This window comes from Lates calcarifer, linkage group LG6, assembly GCF_001640805.2.
Source record: "Lates calcarifer isolate ASB-BC8 linkage group LG6, TLL_Latcal_v3, whole genome shotgun sequence".
In the NCBI taxonomy this organism is placed as follows: Eukaryota; Metazoa; Chordata; class Actinopteri; family Centropomidae; genus Lates; species Lates calcarifer.
In genome coordinates this window covers 23279447-23300895 of record NC_066838.1, presented here as the reverse complement: position 1 = coordinate 23300895, position 21449 = coordinate 23279447, and the positions used below count along the sequence as shown (strand labels likewise).

General features: G+C 40.6%; 1 protein-coding gene across 1 annotated transcript; it reads right to left on the bottom strand.

Moving 5' to 3' along the window:
* Positions 1-696: 696 nt before the first annotated feature.
* c1qtnf12 (C1q and TNF related 12) lies at positions 697-20932 on the bottom strand. The gene is made up of 8 exons (XM_018688201.2): positions 19007-20932; positions 8212-8316; positions 7999-8110; positions 7610-7794; positions 6539-6646; positions 5346-5440; positions 3108-3186; positions 697-3029 (listed from the first exon to the last, which is right to left on the bottom strand). Exons 1-8 carry the CDS (start codon positions 19184-19186, stop codon positions 2931-2933), a joined length of 963 nt encoding a protein of 320 aa, XP_018543717.1. The 5' UTR covers positions 19187-20932; the 3' UTR covers positions 697-2930.
* Between the last annotated feature and the right edge of the window lie 517 nt (positions 20933-21449).

Here is a 21449-nt window from a genome sequence, read left to right as displayed (position 1 = left end):
TCAGCAGCAAGCAGCCCCATTCCTGTCTGAGATGTGTGCTATGGTAGGCGGCTGAAATAGCACGTGGGTGCAACGTTCTTGTGGTTGGTCCTTGGGTACAGTATGTGACACTTGGCATCTCAGCAATGCTTCCATGAGAAGCCTCTATTATAAGGCATTCATGCAATGATGCTAACAAGCTCATTTTACTGACTGGACAAGCATTCATGCCATAAAGTCTAAGGCTGTCTTATTAGGGCCTTGTGAGACCACCCAAGAAACAATATACCAATATTAAAGAGCAGCAATAAAGTGAACTGATTTACCTGAACTGCAGCTGATTGGCCACAGCTATTCAGTTTTAATTAAAGTGGAAACTTGAGGAATATAAAATGCATAAAAAACAGTCTGGAAAAAAGGCAATAGCCATTCTATTTAGTTCCCTGAACAGACATGTTGAGTTTACAGGCAACTGCTGTCATGAATTCATTTGGCACAATGCCAGTTTTTGCAAAGGTATTTGAAGTATTTTGGGTATTTTACAATTCAAATCATACCACAGAGAAATGTAATTTGTTGCACCACAGAGGATGCTTTCATCAATACATTAGAGAGGCAGAAAGAAAAAGAAATTCTGATATTTGAAGAAAGAACTCAGCTAATGTCATTAAAAGGTGTTTCCATGATTAAGCATCAGTATTATGTGCAGAGACCAAATGACAGTGTTTTTAAAGAGTTTAATTTCAAATTACAGAATATTATGGGTAATAAAAAAATAGTAAAAAGATATAATTTTATTCTTGCAATAATCTGTGGTGTCAATAGTCCACAAAAGTGTAAATCAACACACAATTGATACATTTTCTCAAACATAAATACCATATCAAATTTCAATGCTTTCCAATATTACTGGTGTCTCAGTTACGATAAATTACAAACATCTAAATGTCAAGGAAAATAATAAAATACAGTGAAAAATAAACGGATAATAAATGATAACGCAAAAAGAACTGTAAAAATAATCTTGAGTCTACCCAAAAATTGTTCTTTTACACCTCTCTTACAGTCAATTTGTGGATTTGTTTAACACATTTAAACAAGACTAAAGGCGTATTCACATTGAAGTGGAAAAAAAGCTTTTGCACAAATGTCCACGGGGCCGGTGGAGAAATGGTGTGCCAAAAGTTGAGATTTGTTGATGTGAAATTTTGAACTGAAAAATGAACAAACATTTAATTACTTGTGTTTCTGAATTTCCATAACTGCACAATAAAAAATGGCCTCATGTCAAGACCAGACAAAAAGATATTACCTTGGAGAAATATATGTAGCTGCCAGCTTGAGTGTCTGAAATGTACTTAGTGCTAGCAATATTAGCATTCCCAATCAAAGTCAGCAAAACCCCAATTATCTGATGGTTCTATAGATTATCTTGCAGATTTTCCTGGGTGTGAGGTGTGTTAAGAGTGATTTTACCGTCCCTGATCTGCTGGGAAGATGATCGGGGCTGCCAGAAACACAACAAAGAAGAGATATCACTGTCCGCCATGTTTGTTTTAAGTCTCGTGTGACTGCACAAGATTTCAAGTTTTGAGAGCCAAGATCTGGTTGTTGGTGGTGAATCTGTTAGTGTGTGGTGTGCTGTGTTGGTCTTCTGGTTGCACATCACACACTATAAGAGCATAACTGTGAAATTATTTGTCGTCATGTGTGTGGTCTCTCACATTTTACAAATCGGTTAAGATTTTATAAATCTTTTAGTGTGTGCCAGGCTTAAAGTGACACCATGTAGCACAAAATAATTCATCCACCTGCAGCTACAAGAGCCTTGTTTTTCTACTTTAATGAGAATACACGATAAAAATCTACAGCTCTGCTAGCAGCTCTATGAGTCACTTTAGCACAACAGTTCTTTGAGCTAAATGCTAATGCCAGCTGCATGCTCACATGCTAGCATGTTGATGTTTAGCAGGTATAATGGTATAATGTTTTCCATTTGTACCATCTTAGTTTAGCGAGTTAGCATGCTAGCATTGATTGCAATTCCTCATGAGGAGAACATGAGTGTGTGTATAAAATTTCACGGAAATCCATCCAATAGTTAATGAGATACTTCAATCAAAACCACAAATGTCATGGGGAGGCTAAATTAAAAGACAGAGCATCACCAAAGTCAGTAGGATACATCCTCTGGGAGCCATGAACATTTGTACAAAATTTCACTGCAATCTGTCTAAGAGTTGCCGAGCTGTGTGAACCAATGTTGTGGATTGACTGACTGACATTACCATACAGAGCCATGCTGCTAATGTTGCTAAAAATGCACTGATAGCTATGTTACAATATGTGAGCTATCACTTTTCCAAGATCATATTCTGCTGATTGGGCATTTTTCTATTGTCCAGTGTACTCACAGAGTCTATGTACCATATAACTTAAATGTAACATTTAACCTATGACAAAAATAACTAGAGTTCATGAGTGTGTACCCAGGAGATCATGTAGACAAACATCAACATGTCATATACACACAAATGTACTTTTTCATGATCCCCAGCTCTTCCAACATCTATCCAGAGAGCTTAAAAAACATTGATATTTGGTTTACCTCAAAGATGTTCGACAGCCATGAAAAATATACTTTGACAGACATATTCACTGCTGTACATACAAGTTATTTTATAGGTGAAGCAACAGGCAACCAAGCTCCTCAGGGAAGTCGCAGTGCACGGTGAAAAACAAACTCAGTCCTTGAGTTCTTCACATTGTCCTTTCACCATCTGACAAGCAGTCAAGTCAATGTCAGCCTTACTTCCTTCCTTCAAACCTCCCCTGTGGTTTGGTACTGTGTGATGGTGCTCATAAGCAGTCCATTGAAATGAAAAAACAAAAACAAAAAAACAAAATGGCAGCAGTGGATGGCTTGGATGATGCCCTGTTCATATGTGAGGCTATACACCAAGCAGCATGCCCATGAAATCTGAACCGTTCTGTATTGTAATGGAAGCACCGGCTGCATTATCCACAAATATGGAGGTGTACTGCCCTGCCTGCAGAAGAAAATAAATACAACAATGAAGCAAAACAATTGCACAAATACAGATATTTTATGTTTGTGTGTCGGTCACCTGTAGCTCCAGCAGCCCCTGCACGCTGACGGTGAATATCTTGCTGTTACTCTCTAATCCGACAATCATCTCCAGTGAGCTGCAATCACATTAAAAATGACATTTCTACGTAAATATTGTGTCAAATTTGCATTCCTCAAACTTACTTAAGTCAACCAGGTGCAAAATATCTTATGCTGAAGGATAGACATTTATTAGATGAGAAGATTGCTACCACTGTCACATCTGTAAGGTAAATATGAAGCTACAGCAAGAAGCTAGCTTAGCATAAAGGCTGAAAACAGACAAACAACAAATAACAAAATCTGTCTACCAGCGCCTCTAAACCTCATTAATTCACATTCATATCTTGTTGGTTTAATCCATACAAAGACAAAAGAATACAAATGACAATTTGCTATTTTTAGGAGGGGTTGCACACCAAACTATTGAGAGCCGTGAAGTTACAGGTTCTTCCAGGTCTGAATTTTCATTTTATTGTAGTCATTAATCAAAAAAATCACATAATTTAATATCTGTGTTTAACTTTAATTGTTTTTATATGTGCTCTATAAATAGACTGACTTTACTTGACGTGTTTAGATAAGGACGGTAGTTTTTTGTAAAACAATCTAATATCATTGTTATTTACTATTGATGATTTAGCGACCTTTCATGGACACCTTTTCCCATAAACCCTGGATGTTCACGGGCTGAATTTCATGACTTGACAAAGGAAGTCAGCCATAGTCCAGTCCAGAGCAGGTGGACTGAACACTTGAGAAATTTTTAGACACCAGCGATTACAACTAAAACCTGGGAAATTTACTTTAGAAAGAGGCGCTGGTGACTGTTATGAGTATGGGAGCTGCAGTTTTTCTGTGTTCAAATTTTGTTAAAACAACCAAGGTTTCATTTTCTAACAGCAAGTGTTGTTAGTGGTTGCTGCTTGGTCTTAGAATGTGTAAAGCAAACCTCGTGAACACACTTTTCCAGAAAGATCAATGAAAGAAATGTTGAATGAGCTACTTGAAAAGAGGCTTCGTCAGGGCATCAGCTACACAACAGAGATAAAACATGTTAATTAGTGAACTTTAGAGGTGGATTTTGTTAACTTTGGACAGGGCCAGGCCAGCCGTTTCCTCCTGTTTACAGTCTTTCAGCTAGGCTAAGTTACTGGCAGTAGCTTCATATCGATTGTCTCATCTAAGCAAGAAAGTGAATAAGCCTATTTCCCAAATGTCAAACTTATCCTTTAACAACTCAGTGCCCCCAGAGCCTGTATAAATGGTCGCTGCAGGCTTTAACCACACAGTGAGAGCACTGGCTCCTGTTAAGTGGAAAATGCTACATTTTTATGGCGAATCAATCATGTTTGTCTTCACTCCAACTGCCATCACAATGAGCCTCATTTCACATTCTCTGCATTTTCATGTGTGGGAGAGTGAGACTGGCTGGGGCTTTGGCTCAAAAAAGCAGAAGCCAAGCACTCTTCTGGGTTAGGTAACCCATCATAATAATATTATTTATACGTTCCCCTCGTTGTACCACACTAGAAGGGAGGCTGTGGAGCTCTGCGCAGTCTGGGGGAGACTTTAGGGAGCAATTCATTTCAGCAATTTTCACTGACTTTATGTAAATAGAAATTTTGAAATATTGGAAAGAACTCAGAACCATTCCCAACTGGATTTGTAATTTTTTTGCCATGTAGACCCGCCGTATTAGATACTTCATTATCTGCCTCCCAGATCCCAAATAAGGACATTTCACTACTGTGCTGCAGATTATTACAGGCTGCCTGAGGTGTCAAAGGTGAGTCTATAAAGATTAGTTAGGCGACAGTGACAGGGGCTCTAAGTGAAAGGACATTTCCTTTAAAGACCTGCTCTGCTTTTTATGCAGGAAATGCCAAACTGGTTCCACACAAACTGTAACAGACAACACCTTTAACAGCTCATAAATTCTGGTGAAAGTTGAGGCAGCAATAAAATATCACTGTTACATGGGAAAAGTAAACAACTGTCCAAACAAGAATGTCAAGAATGCAAAGTGTGGCTGTTGCAGTCAGATTAATTACTTCCCAAGATAAATTTTATTAGCTTTTATAAGTGCTAGGTGGGGGTATTACTGACCAACATGTGCTATAGCCATTACAAATGAAAACCACATGGCTAAAATGGTGTTAGATAGGATATATCTGATTTGGATTCAGGGGGATGAGTTCTCCGGCATGTTTTGAAAATGATACTGAATACCTACGTGTATCTGTGGCAGAGTGATTCGATGCAGATCAGCACCCGAACGTTGTCCCTGGCCTTGAGTTGACTCTTGCTTCGCTTCACCTCATTGTGGTCTGTTAAGGAAACAAAACGTTCACAGTCACACTGAAATACCTTCTTACCCATAGCTCACAAAAAACATATGACTAGTTCCCTTAAATTCTTAAAGTTACAAGTAATCAAACCCCATTTTAGACATGATGTATGATCAGGAATCTTTCAGCAGTTATTCAATTTATATTCTGTGATTACTGTTCTCTCTCCTACAGCAGCATCAGAGTTATATTAAGTTGCTACTAATGTAAATGCTGCCAGTTCACAGAGAGACTCATTTGGAGACTTTTATTGTGAAGCAGTCACAGGAAATGCTATTTATTTATTCATTACCAATAATAGAGCTGACAGCCACTGTTTTGTCCACAAAACTATCAGTACAAAACCACCATTTTTGGCTTTTGATGACAGTGGATCAGTTTTAAATACTGTAGCACTTTGTAGAACAACAAGGAGTGGCCATAGTGAGCTATACCTCCATGTCCTCACCAAAGAGACCAGCTCCTCTTACCTGCGTCACGCTCAGCATGAAATCAGACTTGGTAGAAGAAGGCTGACTACTGACTGACATCTTAATTTAAATAATGTGAATTTGTTTGGCTGCACTGTAAACAGATACACCACATGCTCTTGTGTTATATTTCAAAGTATTTCCCCACTGAGTGTAGTGCTGCCTGCAGTATTCTGGGATCTGTAGTATTAAACCACACGTTGTTACCACCATTGTCCACTGGGAACACTAAATCATCCAGATATTACATTTTTGTAATTATAACCTTACATCTTTAATCATTAATGCACAGAATTTGGCCCATTCCTTCACTTTTTTTAATTCCCAAATGCTCTGTACACCCAGTTTTTTGTTTTTGATCACTCTGGATAATTGAAAAGCTGGGTGGAGCAATACTGGGAATTAAATGTTGTCAACAAACTCTAACTAATCAAAAAGCTAACACAGTAAATCATACCGCTGTAACAGATGCAGCAAAACCAACAGAAGGATCAAGGAGATCAGCCAATCAGCACTCTCCAGAGAGGAAGTCTATATAGCCAGCATAAGAAGCTTTAAGGCCTTGGTATATCTAATATCTCATATAGTAAAGTTTGAGCGACTTACCGAATGTGGACGTTAGCAGAGAACTGGTAGATCCCTGTGATGGGAGCTGTGAATCTCCCAGTAGACTGGTCCATTCCTGACCCCCTGAGGAAGGCTCCTTTAGCTGGTGGCTGAAAGCACAGATAATTTTACATTACTGTTTACATTTCAGAGCAATAATCCATTAGTTCCTCCTGCGGCAGAGTGTAAGGAGGAACCAAAACAAAAGCTCAGTGCGCTGTAAAGGTATTCAGTGCCTTGCTCAAGGGCATTTAAGTAGGGTTAACCTTAAAGGACGGGTCACATCTGCATTTAAAACAGCAAGATTTTGTAAAGAAATCAATCAGTTTCGGTAGAAACACCAGGGGGAGTAAGGGCCACAATGCAATTTAGCAACCACCCTGTAGAACCACACATCTTCACAAGAATTTTGCTGTCCCACTTTCTGGTGTGGTCAGGCTTTAAGGCCCCTGAAGACCTAATTTTTCATCCTCTGCCTCCTCGTCTCCTCCTCCTCTTTACTTCTGACTCTGCTAAAATATTAAAACATCACTTTCCAAAGCCATAGTAACAAATCTTCATGAACACAGCGCTTTGTTAGCATGTTAAATACTTTGGGAAAGCTTAATTCCCCCACCCCCTCCAGCCTTGTCAGCCCATCCCAACAGGGCATAGTTCTTCCACTACAGCATGCTGTTTCGAACAGTGTCTATTTCTGTCCTCTCCATACTTTATTCCAAGTCAGAGACAGAGTGCCTTTTGTATGCCGCCCAGAGAGTGATGTGTAGAATTGAAAAAGTAGATATTTTTGACCAAAGAGCCAGTCTGAGTCTCGGAGTGGCACTGCATGCTTTGCCAGTGCCAGTTACCATTGAGGGGATGATCTGCTCATAATTCCCCCACATGCAAACCAAACGATGATTACCAAACACTCGCTCTTTCACACGCAGTTAAAAGAGAGAAGCAAATGGGTCAGAAACAAACCATGTAACCATGCAGAGGAGGGCTTAGCCAAAACTTTACTTTTTCAGCCACAAGCAGGGAGCAAGGCCGAATCAATTCATAAACATTTACTTGGTTTCAAACAAACATACTGTCTGAAAGTTCTGGAGCTCCACCAGAGTCTTCTTATCCACCACCACAGGTCCCTTGAGCTTGCAGTGGAAAGCCTCCTCTATTCGCCGGTAGGAGGTCATCCCCTCCAGGGTGAGGAGAGCTGTAGGTAGCTGGCTGGGGCTGGTTTGTCTGTCAAGTGCTGCTGATCTCCTCTCTGTAGCCTCTGACAGAAACAAATCCAGGTTATTACAGTTCAGAATGAGTTAACATCCGTCTTCAAACTACCAAAATACCAAGAATAGACCTGACACCGTGGATGTAAAGTTGTGTAACTGATGGTTTTCTCTGCAAACTGGATGAAAGAACGACCTTGTGGCCTAAAGAGGAGCTGAAATGTGTCTTGGCTGGAAAATCAACATGTTGCTACCTTTAATCATCTCTTTGAACTCCTTGAGAAGAACTTCCTGGGTCACTTCGGCCCCCGGAGATCCAGGAGGTCCCTGTGGGCCGGGAGGACCTGGAGGACCAGGTGGGCCCGGCTAATGGAGGAACAGATGTACACAACACTGTCACGCATCAATCTTGGTCTGAAAATCATTATTTACCAGTTACTGTAGTAATATATTTATTCTGGGTTTACCAGGGGACGTTTGCGTTTGCGACACTTTCCAGGGAAGTTGCCAACAGGTCTTTTGACAAAGTCCATCCATGATCCCAGTGGGTCGACTCTCTGGTTGTCAGAAATCTGCAGCAGAAAAAAAAGACGCAGAAAAAGAACATTTTCCCTCATTAATTACCAGGTCAACATCTGTACTGACCATTAAGAAACCGAAAATATCAAGGCAAATTACAGTATAATCAATACTGACGTGAACTGATGACAAACTGTAGGGTCATTTATTTACATAAGGCATTTCACACACACTGGGATTTCAAAATGCTTTAAAAATGTCATGATAAAATAAATAACACACGATGAAAATAGATATATGGACATGTCCTGTTATAGGAAAGCAAAATTCAATAATAGGGAACATTTTTCTCTTAAGTCACCACACTCTATTCTCAATCAGTAATTACACCAAGCCTATAAAAAGGTTCTGTTTACCAGTTTAATCATATATTTTATTTTGAAATATTTTTCCTAATAAGGCATAATGCAAAGAACTGTACCTATGAAGCTAAACCCAATGCATCATTATTTCTTCCTTAAACCATCACTGGAAAATCTTGCCCAAAATACAATTAACTGGTGCCAGACACCAAGGAAGGTCAAACAGGGAAACCTCTTTCTTTCTGTTGGTCCTGCCCAGTTGACTTGCTGTTCCTCAAGGAAGAAAATGTGGCTTTTTCAATCTGCCATCTAAGTTTAGTCACCATTCTTCTCTGAAAGGTTCACTTTATGCTTATTTTCTCATTCCCGATAATCCACTCAGGTGCCACGTCAGTTCTTCTTTGCCCAATATGCTCGGATGAATGTAAACAAACCTTGTCAAGCTATTTTTTTTTAAGCACATGAAAATTTCCATGAGCACTCAGATGAAAAATGAGTCTGCTCGTGTGATGTAGATTCTGTGGATTGCAGACCTCAATTACTGTAGTTTGTAACAACATGTCAAAATGGCCAACACTTTCTCCTCCATCCAAAGACACACTAGTGTTTTCTTACTACTTGTATGAGTAATGTTACGCTGGAGAATTTAATAAACAAGATAACACAAGTATACACAGTGTGTATACCAGGACGAGTTATGATTTAAGATTGTTTGTCTATTTCTTAACTGTATGTCTGCTCAATCTCCTTATCTGAAATAACTCATTTATAATAAATCACTGTATAAGAGAGACTGGGATCTGTTAGGGAGATAAGAAACTCAAAGACGACCCCTGGAAGAAACATTTTTATGCACAGCGCTACGACTGGCATGTTTTCATTTTGGTAAAATGCGAGGCTGAGTGAATTCCAATTACAGACGAGCTCGAATTTTACCCTAACCCTTCCCCAAATGTCAAGTCCCTTCAGTTGAGATAGAAGAGGAGATAAAGACGAGCCATGGAGGTGAGCTGCCTGAAATGGAATTTGTTTAGGTTTGGCAGCGGGACACGGATCACTTATCTGCAAAACCAACATGCCCCTTTCCTCGCTGTTAAAGTCTTGTTGCTTGTTCCACCGCAACAAAGTAACTCCTTGTTTGTCTTTTTGATATGGTGGAATAAAAAAACTATGTTTTTTTATTTTAGGGGATTTGCAGCAGTTCTTTCTCTCTCTCTGTGACTTTCTCTTCTCTCTGACAGAAGACAAAATAAACAACTTAACAGGCGCTGTGCCGGCTGCATGTTGGATCGCTCTCTGTTTTTGTTGTGATTTTGAGGCTTGGAAACAGATAAAAGCAAGACTTGATTTGGTCAAGACAAGAATACTTGTACGCTACTCAATTCTGTTTCCATAAGACTGGGAGCCTGTTGGATAAACTGCTTTTTCCTTTGCTATGTCAACTTTTCACATTCATGAGCAATCTATACTTCAACAGTTGGGGAAATACTTAAAGCTACAAAAACTGAACTTTTTTTTGGTGACTTGGGGGCAGTGGAGACAAGCTGTTAATGCAACATTGATGAATCATCACCTTTTAAGTTGATGTGGTGAATTTCTTAGCAAACAGTTGCTTATTTACACATCCAGCAGTTATGAAGCAGCATGATCACTTATTTGGAGTCATGTTTGTGTCCACCTGATGAAGTACGTCCAATACATACATATGAAGCTATAGCCAGCTGCCCTTTAGCTTAGCTTAGCACAAGGAATAGAAACCAGGGGAAACAGCTAGTCTGGCTCTGTCTGAAGGCGACAGAATCTGCCTATGGCTCCTCTACAACCCACTGATTATTATGTTATATCTGATTTATTTAATCTGCACAGAAACAGAAATGTAAAAACAACAATTTGTGGTTTAAAAGGGGCTACTTATCATATTAGAGTTATCGTGATTATAAGTTTTCAATGTGTATGATTGGGAAACTGATTTTTCTTGGAGCTTAATAACATGTAAGTGCCTGAAAATCAAGCCAACAGCCTCATGTTAGCCAGAGTTCATTGTTCAATGTAGTTAAACCCCAGTTTGATACATATAGTGTTATACTGCATTGGTAAAGCACAGCATTTTAAACTCTTAGCAATTGTCTTAAGATGTCGGATAGTGTGGACGGAGAGTCTTTCCCAACTCCCATCCATCCATCCTGTAAGACTTGAAGGCAACAATGTCCAATGTCAGTTTTTGTACGGATTACAAAACGAGATATGACATTAATTAGTGAGTTTTTGAGGTGCTGGTAGGTAGATTTTCATCAATCATTGTTCATACTGTGTGATCTGGGAGGAGGGTCAAGAAATTGTCAACACGCTGTCAAGAGCAAGCCAAAGCAACAAGCAGCAATCTAACCCTAACATCATGTTCATGCCAGAGAGTGCTCTTTTCGATGTGAAGAAACATGTCGTAAAAATGACTGGGAAGAAAAATTCTAACATGCTAGACTTTTCGTTGGGGTATTGTGGGGAGTCCCAGACACCACATCATTATGTCACGCTACGAGTCCCATTCATCGTTCCTGACGTTCATATTCGGGTCCAATGCTGGAAATTTGTCAGCCACGATAACACTGTGTCACAATCAGACTGCGTTTGTGTAGTCTTGACAAGAAAGTGGAAAAGCACAGTCCAAAATGTCATGCTACTCCTTTAACATAGCAGTTCTGTAAACTGAAACAAATATTATCATGTAGATGAAAGGGTTTTGTGTTGGGGTTGTACTAGTATTCCACGCCTGTGGCAGCCTGAGTATATTTCCACTGGGAATAGTAGTAAAACTGTGAATCATCAACTCACCCACGCGGTTATGACAGCCAGTGGCTGCTGCTCCAAATAAAGTTAAAAAAAAAAACAACTTTACATTTGTTCTTGTGTTTATGTCAAAGATCATTGTCAGAATGTTCCTGAGATATGAAACAGAGCCAGTTGGCCCACACATGTGGTTTATAATTATAGATCTTAGCACTGCATAATAATAATAAAAAAAAAAGATAGAATATCACTGCCAGGAAATCAGCCATACTCTGAGCTTGTTATCCTCTTTAGCACACGCCATTGTAATTAAACCATTAAAACCTTGCCCTCCAGGATTTTCTGTGCTCAAGGAAGAAAGGCTATGACCAAGGTAATTATTACCTTCATTTCTGTACTAAAAAATAATAGCAAATCACTGTATAAATAATTTAATCATCAGCTTAAGAAATGCTCAGCTCTTTCCATTAAACCGATTGTGTTCTCTTTCTCTGTCTTCACTGTCAGAGCAGAACGTACATATAGTGACAGCTGGAAAGGCTCATACAACCTCGTGATTCATTGTATGCAGGTGAGTCTCTGTCTCGACTGAAAACTTCAAAGACTCCACACATGCAGACATGAAAACCATATTGCTTGATGACACAGAAAAAGCTGTCAGAGGCGTTCAATCTCTCACTCGCCGCTATTGACTGCGGCGTAAAGTAAACTATGGATTCCCTCGCATAGCTCTGTATCAGCACGCACAAGTTGTGAACAAAGTGGGGAGGGAGCGGATCCAGGTATCAGTCTTGAGAGTTGATGAGGAACACCAGGGCTCTGGCTTTGATCACTGCTGATGTGCGAGTGCCTCAAAGTGGCCTCGTCTGTCAGCAGGTGTGAGCGCACACGCCTTCTCCAGCACGGCTGTAGAGAATGTGTCAGGTATTCTGTCGAAAGGTGAGAAACTTTAAATCTTCCAGCCAGTATTTATCCTCGTTGATGGGGCTCTAAATCATGACACGTTACTGAGGCCCAGATCTTAAGAATGCGATGCATTGTGTCCACGGTTGGAAGAAGTATTCAGATCCTTACTTACAAAGTACCAATAAAGCAATGTTAATATACTCCAGTACAAGGATTCAACAATTAGGACATATGTTTCTTTGCTTTCTTGTTGAAGATTGAGATGATTACTCAAGTAAAAAATCGTCAAGTTGCAGCTTACATGTCATTTCTTGGTCAGAAACAGTAACGTCCTGAAGTCTTTTTACTATTCATCCTGTTTCCAGTCTTTATGCTAAGCTAAACTAACCACCATAGACTTATGGTGCATTCCAGTTGTACTCAAAAGACAAAATTTCCAAGTTCCTAGTCAGAGGTTTCAAGTGGAACGCCCCCTGAAGTCGGATTTCCAACTCAGAAAGTCAGAGAAACCCCACCAACCCCAACATAAGAATTCAAGATGGCTGCTATTTGCATCAACAGTAGTGAACACTGTGCTAATTTTACTGTTTATAGCAGCTCTGTCTTATTTGTTTCACATTAAGTCAGTCATACACATAGTACTGTTCAGTTTTTATCTGTGGATATGTTGCTACACTGTTCATATGTGCAGAATATTAACTGGTATTGCTAATAATGGCTAGTTCAGGATACATTTCAAACGGTTCACGTTCGTGGCTTAATGTGTCTTTTTTTTCTGGAACAGTTAAATTTGAACGGCAATCTAATGTTAACAACTGAGTGCATATTTGTTTTGAAGTTGTCTACACTTTGAAAGAGGAACTACAAAGGCCCTATGAGTGTCCATGTTATTCTGATTTTTCAGCTGGAACACCATCAACTACTCCGATGTGAATGAAGCACAGCACAAGTCAGGCTAGCTTTTTCCTCCAGGCTTTATGCTAAGCTAAGCTAACTAGTCAAACACCTACATTTAATTACAGACACAAGAGGGATATCACTCTTCTCAGCTAACTCATCAAGAGAACGAACAAAGTATTTCCCAACAAACTGTTGTTTGAAGTAAAACTGCAGAAATAACAGCTGCAAAATGTACTCAAAGAACATAAGTAAAAGTGTTTGAGTGATTCCCTGTCCAGGTCATGGTTATCCAAGAAGGGCTGAATTAAAGAAAACTGGACTTGCCCATAGACGTTTTGTGTCCAAGTTCTTCAGTCCTTCAGAACTGAACTAGCCTCTTGGATGAAACGTCCTTAAATAGACAACTAAGCCCAGTTACCCTCAATTCAACCCATCTTAGGTAAAAGTACCTTTTCTGATACTAGACTGTTAAAACACAAATCTGTATTCATATTTTTGACATTTATCTAATCTTTGTTGTTGTTGTTGTGACATTTTGCATAATTTTCCATCTTTTGGCCTCAAGCACTTAATTTAATGAAACTATCTAAGTAGTTGTGACAAAGGGCCCCAAATACGCACAAAGGTTGGGAACTACTACTTTAAACGTATTTTAAAGTTCATCTTATGTCTTTTATGTAAAATCTTTGAGAGGTAACTATAGCTGTCAAATAAATGCAATTGAGTAAGTCTGAAATGTATTAGAGTAGAAGTAATAAGTGACATAAAATGGAAATACTGTACAAGTACTGTACAAATTACTTTACACCCATGGCCCACAATAAAAGTGAACAGATTGTTTTATTAACCCACAGCACAGTGTGTGTTATGAGTATTTGGATCAATTACTGGATCAGTTGTAATCATAGCTGATCATTCCCAAGAGCATGTGAGATTTTATGACCCTGAAAAGAATGACTGGGGTCTGCATGAATAATACTTTTATGTGCACTGTTTTAAGTGTGTTTGTCATGTAGTTTGGGGAAAATTAGGTTGAATTTATTTGAAGCAATAAAATGGGAAAATATTTCCCTGGGGCAGCATGCCACCAAAAACACAAACACAACTGTTAAAACATGTCTCTGGGGCTGCAACCAGATACTGAAACTCTACTCTGCTGCAGCCAGCTCCTGAATTCTTCCATGTGTACGGCTGAACTTATCTTATTTTCTTTTACGTGTTATCTGTTTGTCTACCTGTTCGTACACACGAGATGACAAGAAACGTTTTTGCTGCTGATAAAAATGTTGCACAGGCAGGTTTAAGGGTTGGACAGGATGATGGAGAGCTTTCTATAATCCCTTGTTTTTACATCCCAGTGCTGCTCCCATGTGCAGTCATCCATGCATGGGTGGACGGGCCCGACGCTGGGCCCATCCCACCCCGGGAGGCAGGGATCCCCACGGCTGCGTGGGATGAGGGGATCCTGGTTACCTGCGTGCATCCCAGTTGCTGTTTCCCCACCGCTGCACTTCACAGAAACAGACTGCCTTGAGGATTTATTGCCGACAAGCTAAACACAGTTAGGCATGCGATGTTGACTCTTTTCTCGTCTCACTGTGTTATTACTCAATTGGTGAGCACCGTGTGCAAAACATAATTACTCTATCACACTATGAGGACGCTGCCATTAGTTCAACAAATGTTGCAGGAGCACCTTTTCAAAGTGCGAATGAAGAACAGTTATATAATGATATGGTTGAGCATGCTCTGTAAAAATATGGCCTGATTTTCAGTTCACTGTTGCCCAAACAAAGGTGTGTATGCTTTTATCATGTGTGAGAGAAAGTGAATAAATTTGTGTTTATGCTAAAGAAATCACCAGACACAGCCTCTGCTTCCTCCTGATATAAAAAAGGTGATATAAGCTGATTGCTTTGATCGCTGTGTCACATCTGTTTTGTGTACAAATTATAGCTTTAAAAATGGAGCGAGTGCTCATTTTCCCTGTGGTAGGTAAAATGGGCTGTTGAAAGGTTCCAGTGATCCAGTTCCATCTCAGGTACAGGTTTGCCCCATGGTCTGACTTTGGGCACAACGTTTCGGGTAGGAAGTCATTAGATCCTCTCCCTGTAATATGATTCATTTATCCTTCTGCATCTTGTTACATAAGTACATACTGTAAATGGTTCATTTTTCATCTCTCATTTTTATTATGCAACTAATTTGCCCTTGTCGTGTTGAGTTATGAGTGGAAAAATATGATGGTGGTGACACAAACAGGGATTATTAATTGAAACTGCAAAACAGTTGTAAATCATATTAAAGATGACATAAAAACAATAGTATTTATTAATAAAAGAGTACTTTTTGTTCCTTTTTTGCTGAGAGTTAGAGGAGAAGATTGATGCCAAACTCATACTGGTACAATAAATAGGCCTATGAAGATGTTCAGCTTAGCTTAGCATAGCATTAAGTTTGGGAACAGGGGAAACTATTAGCCTGGCTCTGTCCAAAGGCAACAAAATCCACCTACTTTTCTTGCTACAGCTACATAGCCAAAGTTAGCATTAACAGAGAACTCGCAACAAAGTAAATAGCTGTTAATGCTAACATCAGCTATGTAGCAATAGCAATAGCAAACTTACATATAGCTCCTATAAAACTCACCAATTGATAAACTGCTCAAAACCCCAAACAAATTTACCACACAACTCATCATAAAACCATAAAACATGTACTTTTTACACCTCAATTTTTGTATGGACAAAACAGACAAGCTAAAATGTTAATTAGTGAATTTCATGCTAAGCTAAGCTAACCACCTGCTGGCTGTATCTTTATATATGAAAGTGGTATGTGAATAAGCCTTTTTCCCAAAATGTCAAACTTTTGCTTTGATCTGACTGCTGCACAGAAAATTGTAACTCTAAATATTTAACAATTTCAACACTCACAGATGCATTTTTATGTGATTCTCTTTATACAGCTACACATTTCAGTGGCCATGATATGCATCAGTGGGATGAACAAATCATCCTTCATTGTCAACAAAAAATAAAACAGCCATCTTCTGTTGCCTAATCAGCTCTATAGTTGTTTTTACTTGAAGCCCCAATTGACCAGTTTACTGTAAAGTGTAGCAATAATTCTGAAATCGTGGTTTCAGGAATATGACCAGCACATGACAAGAATCAGGCAAGATTAAGGGATTTCTATAAATCTGGCATCAATCTGCAGCTATTATAAATGAAACAAAATCCAAATAAAACAGCCCCTCTATGTCTGTGAAGTAAAACACACATACTGTGCAGTTTATTTTACTTTCAAATTTCAGATGTAATGACAAAAGATCATTTGTTATTTGTTTATTTTTTCTCTCTCCTTCAGATGACTTCATTAGGTAATTTTTATGTTAAATAAGCGTGACCTTTTCAGGGGTCTGACATGTTGAAAGCAGAGTTAATTATCACGCAACACAAACTAAAAGGTAGTTCACACCATCAGTAGACCATGAGAGGTGTGTGCTCTCACAGTGGCCCTGTTTCCTATGGGACTCGCTCTTGTTTCTCATGTGTAGGTTGATCCAAAAGGTCCCACACACTGCTGCATTAATCATCACAGGGGATGAGAGAGAGGAAACAAAAACCCTTGCCTCGGGCTAAACCCAGCCATTACTCAACACGCCAGGCGTGATGTTTGACTTGACTCCCTCAATTACAGCCATCACAGATCCCTCTCTGCTCTCAACAATGACAGATTCCTCTCATCTTTGGAGTGGAGAGCAATAAGGCTTACGAATGCGTACCTTTGACATATTGCTCTGAGACTGCACGACGTGACGGTTCACAGAGATCACGCTTGTTTGAAATGTGCTTCAGTTATCGTCTCATTAAAAAAATTCCACTCGCAGCACAACTCCACACCTCACTATTGTGATCACTTTCAAATGGAAAATCTCCTGAGGAATGCAGTGTACGACTACATGCTGCCAACAGCCCACACACAGGATTGGTCAGATAGAAAGCAAATGCCATTATAAGAACTGTTTCAACTGTTTCCACTGGGCACAAGGGAAAAAAATGTAAATGTGGAGTGTAAATGTTTGGCTTGTTTGAGAACACAAATTTCTTGCCAAGACAGCTCCAATGGACGTGTTGTTTTCTCTGGGACCCTAACAGATGTGTAATAGGATAAACTTACAAACTACCCAAGAAAATCAACTTTACCACTTCTCACAGTGTGTGGTACACTTGCTTTTTTTCTTCTTGAACAGAAACCTGGATAGACTGGCACCAACAAATGCGACTTTGAATACAACCACTTCCAAAGATGTCAAGCTTAAAGCTCAGGTTCTCGTCAGAGGTGACAATGTTTGGCAAAGACGCTATCTGGCATAACACTGCGTCTTAAGAGTGATTATGTCATTACCCTCTGATTGTGGGAGATGAGATGAAAAGAATGTCAGAGAGGGAGGCACTGGGGGCTAATCCTCACCGAGGTGTTCTCTTTCAGGACCCTTTCTATGGGGCTTTGTGAGGGGCTTACACGGCATGCTGCCCCAGTTCTCGGGGCCGCACCGCCCCTATCGGATGTCCCAGACACAGCGGAGTCAGACTAGGCCTGTGAATGACAGAATCAATGGGCTGGGAACAACATCGCCATAGGTCTTTAAATATCTGCCCACCTAACTTTCCCAGGAGTTACATCATGGCAAGCCGGGCCTACAAGAGACCTCAGAGAGGGGCGGGGGGGGGGGCTGTGTTTGTGAAGACACTCTGCTCCCTGCGGGACGAGACCAGAGGAGTGAAATCCCAACGGGGTGCAATCCTCAGCAGGCTCGAGGGTTGACACAAGGTCATCCTTCATAGCCTGTGCTTTTACAGGGCAAAGCAAGTCAAATAAACACCACCAGGCCACAACCACCTACAATGTGTTCTTAAAGATACAAAGGAGACCTCACTGCTTGGTTTTCAAGGAGGGTGGGGGGTGAGGGGTGTGGAGGTTACCATTAGGAATCCAGAGACTGGGATTGCTGGTCGGAGCTGAAGTGAAAGCTGGTATATAGGGCAGTGAGAGTTATATGAGAATGCCAACATAATGGGTGGGCTGAAAGCAAAACAAATAGCCTGTTGGAAACCCTCGCAAATATGCAACACCCGCAATAAACCAATAAATAACAGAGTCAAGGGCCAACTGTTGCTCCTGAAAATGGACTTGTACAGCTGTGATGCTGTTTTGCAGAAGGAATACATTTCTAATAAAAATAACGCTGGTCTTCAGTTACAGATAACTGTTTTTCCACTTAATAATAGCAACAATTCTCTCCCTCTAGATAATAGAAACTAATTTTATTTTCATCCTCAGTTATTCTGTTGCTTAATTTCCTGCTGGAATGATATCTTATCTCCCTCCCTGATGCATGAAACTTCACTGTGTCCTGATTTCATCTCCTAGCCTGGAGAATTGGTGGCAGACACCCGCAGTGCGCACTAATTGATGCATTGATCAGCCTTTAGATGTCCACATTCCTGGCATACCTCCGGAAGTCATCCATTTAGTGTTTCACACATTTTTGGTCAAAGGCTTGACCTAGTAGGGCACACCTGTCCTGTCCTGGCTTTTACCTTTTGCCACACTTTATCTGCCCTGCATTATTGCCTGTGCTGACAAGAAATTTGCACATATCTTACATATCTGCAGGTTGACTCCGCCATAAGGAAGCAGCTGGTGAATGTATAACAAGTGTAAGACAGGTTGAAATCATCAAACACATTGCTTTAACACACATTTAGAGAGTTTCAGTCACTACCTTTACGCTTCCACCGACCTCTTCGCTGTTGGAGAGTGTCGCGTTGTACGTCTCTGTGTGTTGTGGCGTGGCCTCCTTCGGCCTCTTTCTCTCCTTCTTGGCATCCACCCCATCCAGTAGGACACACTGAGTCCAAAATACTGCAGCCACCACAGCCAGAGGCCCAGCCCCACACCACATCTTCACACTCCTTTCGATCAGCACCAGAATCCCTGCAGAAACAACCTGAATCTTCTGTGGCCGGGTCGTGTGATTAGACAGGGAGCTGAGGATGCCCACAAGGCTCACACAAACACAAAGTCCCAACGGGGAGAAGGAGACCAGAGGAATGCAGCTTCAGGGACTCCCTGTCCAAGAGGCTGTCAGACTGACTGCTGCCGCCGCTGCTCCCCTCTTGATGAGCTCTCAGCCAGCACAACGTTGAAGGGGCACCAACTCTAGACAGAAAGCCAGGAGGCTTACTCAACTATGAAATGTGTCAAGCAGAATGGGCCAAGGGAATGACAGATCGGCGCAGATCTGACAGCAAATAAACCCATTAGTGAGATTTTTCACGCTTTCTGCTCTGTTGGGGGGTGAGGTGTAGAGGAGGAGGAGGTGGTGGGTGGGAGGGGGGCACAAGGGGCAAAAGAAGAGGCAGAGAGGAGGGGCGTCCAAAGCTGTGGATGGGTGGGCTATGGGGTTTGAGAGATGGATGGCAATATTCTCCTTTTTCCCCCCAACCAGGTCTCTCCTGCTGTTTCTCACACTGAGCACTGGATCCAGTCTCCAGCAAAATGGTGTGGTAGCTGGAAAAGCTGCAAGATCCACAAAAGTTGGGCTTTCATCAAAAGATGCAGTTCTGCAAATCAGTCACTCAAGTCCGCACACCATACCACCACCAACCCCCCGTCACGCTGGGATGCAGAGTGAACAAAGCCCAAGAGGAGACAGATGAGGTCCACTTTTCCACTTGGAAGTATAAACTGGTTTCACACCAAACAACAAAACTTTACAGGTAGCAGTGCACACTCTCCTGCTTCTGGCTGACACAACTCAAGTGCTGCCTACTGATTGTCCCAACAAGTCATCAAGTCCAAGGCCACGTGCAGAGATTCGGTGTGTGGCAGGTCTCTCTTGCTCCGTCGCACTCACAGTCCCTCTGGTCTCAGTCGCTCCTTTGCTCTCTGACTGAGCTTACAGGAGGGCTCACAGTGGAGTTTTATCATCACCCTTTCTCCCTCCCCGCTACTCTTTCTCCCCCTCTCCCTCTCCCTCCCTCTCTCTCTCTCTCTTTCTCTCTTTCTCTCCCTTCCCTCCCTCTGTTGGCAACCTTACTGGCTTATTCAGCTCTGTTTTATCTCATAGATGAAATGCTCAAGCTGAAGAGGTTCTCTGGCAGTCAACTTGTATGTGTGTGTGCGATGTGTATAAAGTTGTGTATCTGTCTAAGAGTGTGTCTGTCACTTTGGCTCAATATTAGCCTGCTCCTACTAAAGCCCCGTGTTTAGATCTAAGCAAGAATTAGAAACAAATTCCTGCACTTTTCTGTGACCTTAAGGCATTATCTTGTGTAATCTGCCACTTGAAAACCTGCCAATGAATCCTGACTGTGCCATATACATACAGTGCATTTATTCTGTGTAGATGTTGCTTGTTTTTCTGAATGCTCTAGTAAGACGTGAGCTGAAGTAATACTTATATTTCAAGTAACTTAAATTGCAGGTTTCAGGAAATAACCTGTGACTAATGTGAACAAATTGTTAGTCTGTGTATTCTTACATTCAGCTCATTTGTCTAAAAGCAATTCAGCCCCCATATACTCTTATTAGAATAAATAACATGTTAGCTCACCAGAGTTTTTTTTTTTTTTTTTAAACTTCACATCTTACATTTTCAGGCTGCTACTTGGACTTGCTCTGGCTGATATTATTACATTTTAACACAGCGCCACCCAGAGGCAGCAGCCTGAAGTACAAAACAACTCGGCCAGTACCTTTCCAGTATGGCTCCATACTGGTGTCATCCCAGTTCCTGTATCCGCTGGCACTTCAGTCTGAAAACGTAGCAGGTAGCAGCAGCCAGGAAGGCGTCAAGCTCCACACAGGGACACAGAACTAAAATGGAAATTGAGTAACGTACCATCAAAATAAAAGAAAAAAAAAAATCAATTTACATGTTTTTGGATAAAATAAGGTAAAATGAATCCATTAAATATTTCAGTTTTTATTTGTTACTTGTTATTAAACATGTTTTTTTTTCAATTATTTATCAATTACTTTTAGCTGACAGTTTAAAATGTTTGTTTATTGTTTATTTCAACCACTTATCAATTAGCTAAGACTAGTTAGAAAGCTAATCTCAACTGTTTAGGCTACAGACTGCTTGCAGATAACTGTTAATAGCTGTTTATCTAATACTTTTCGCTACATTCAGCATTTTCTCATTACCTTTTGCCATTTTT

Coding starts and splice junctions, on each gene's coding strand:
- c1qtnf12 (XM_018688201.2), bottom strand. CDS start 19,186: ATGTGGTGTGGGGCTGGGCCTCTGGCTGTGGTGGCTGCAGTATTTTGG. Junction 8,111..8,211: donor GCAAACGCAAACGTCCCCTG/GTAAACCCAGAA, acceptor TTCCTCCATTAG/CCGGGCCCACCTGGTCCTCC. Junction 7,795..7,998: donor GTTCAAAGAGATGATTAAAG/GTAGCAACATGT, acceptor TGTTTCTGTCAG/AGGCTACAGAGAGGAGATCA.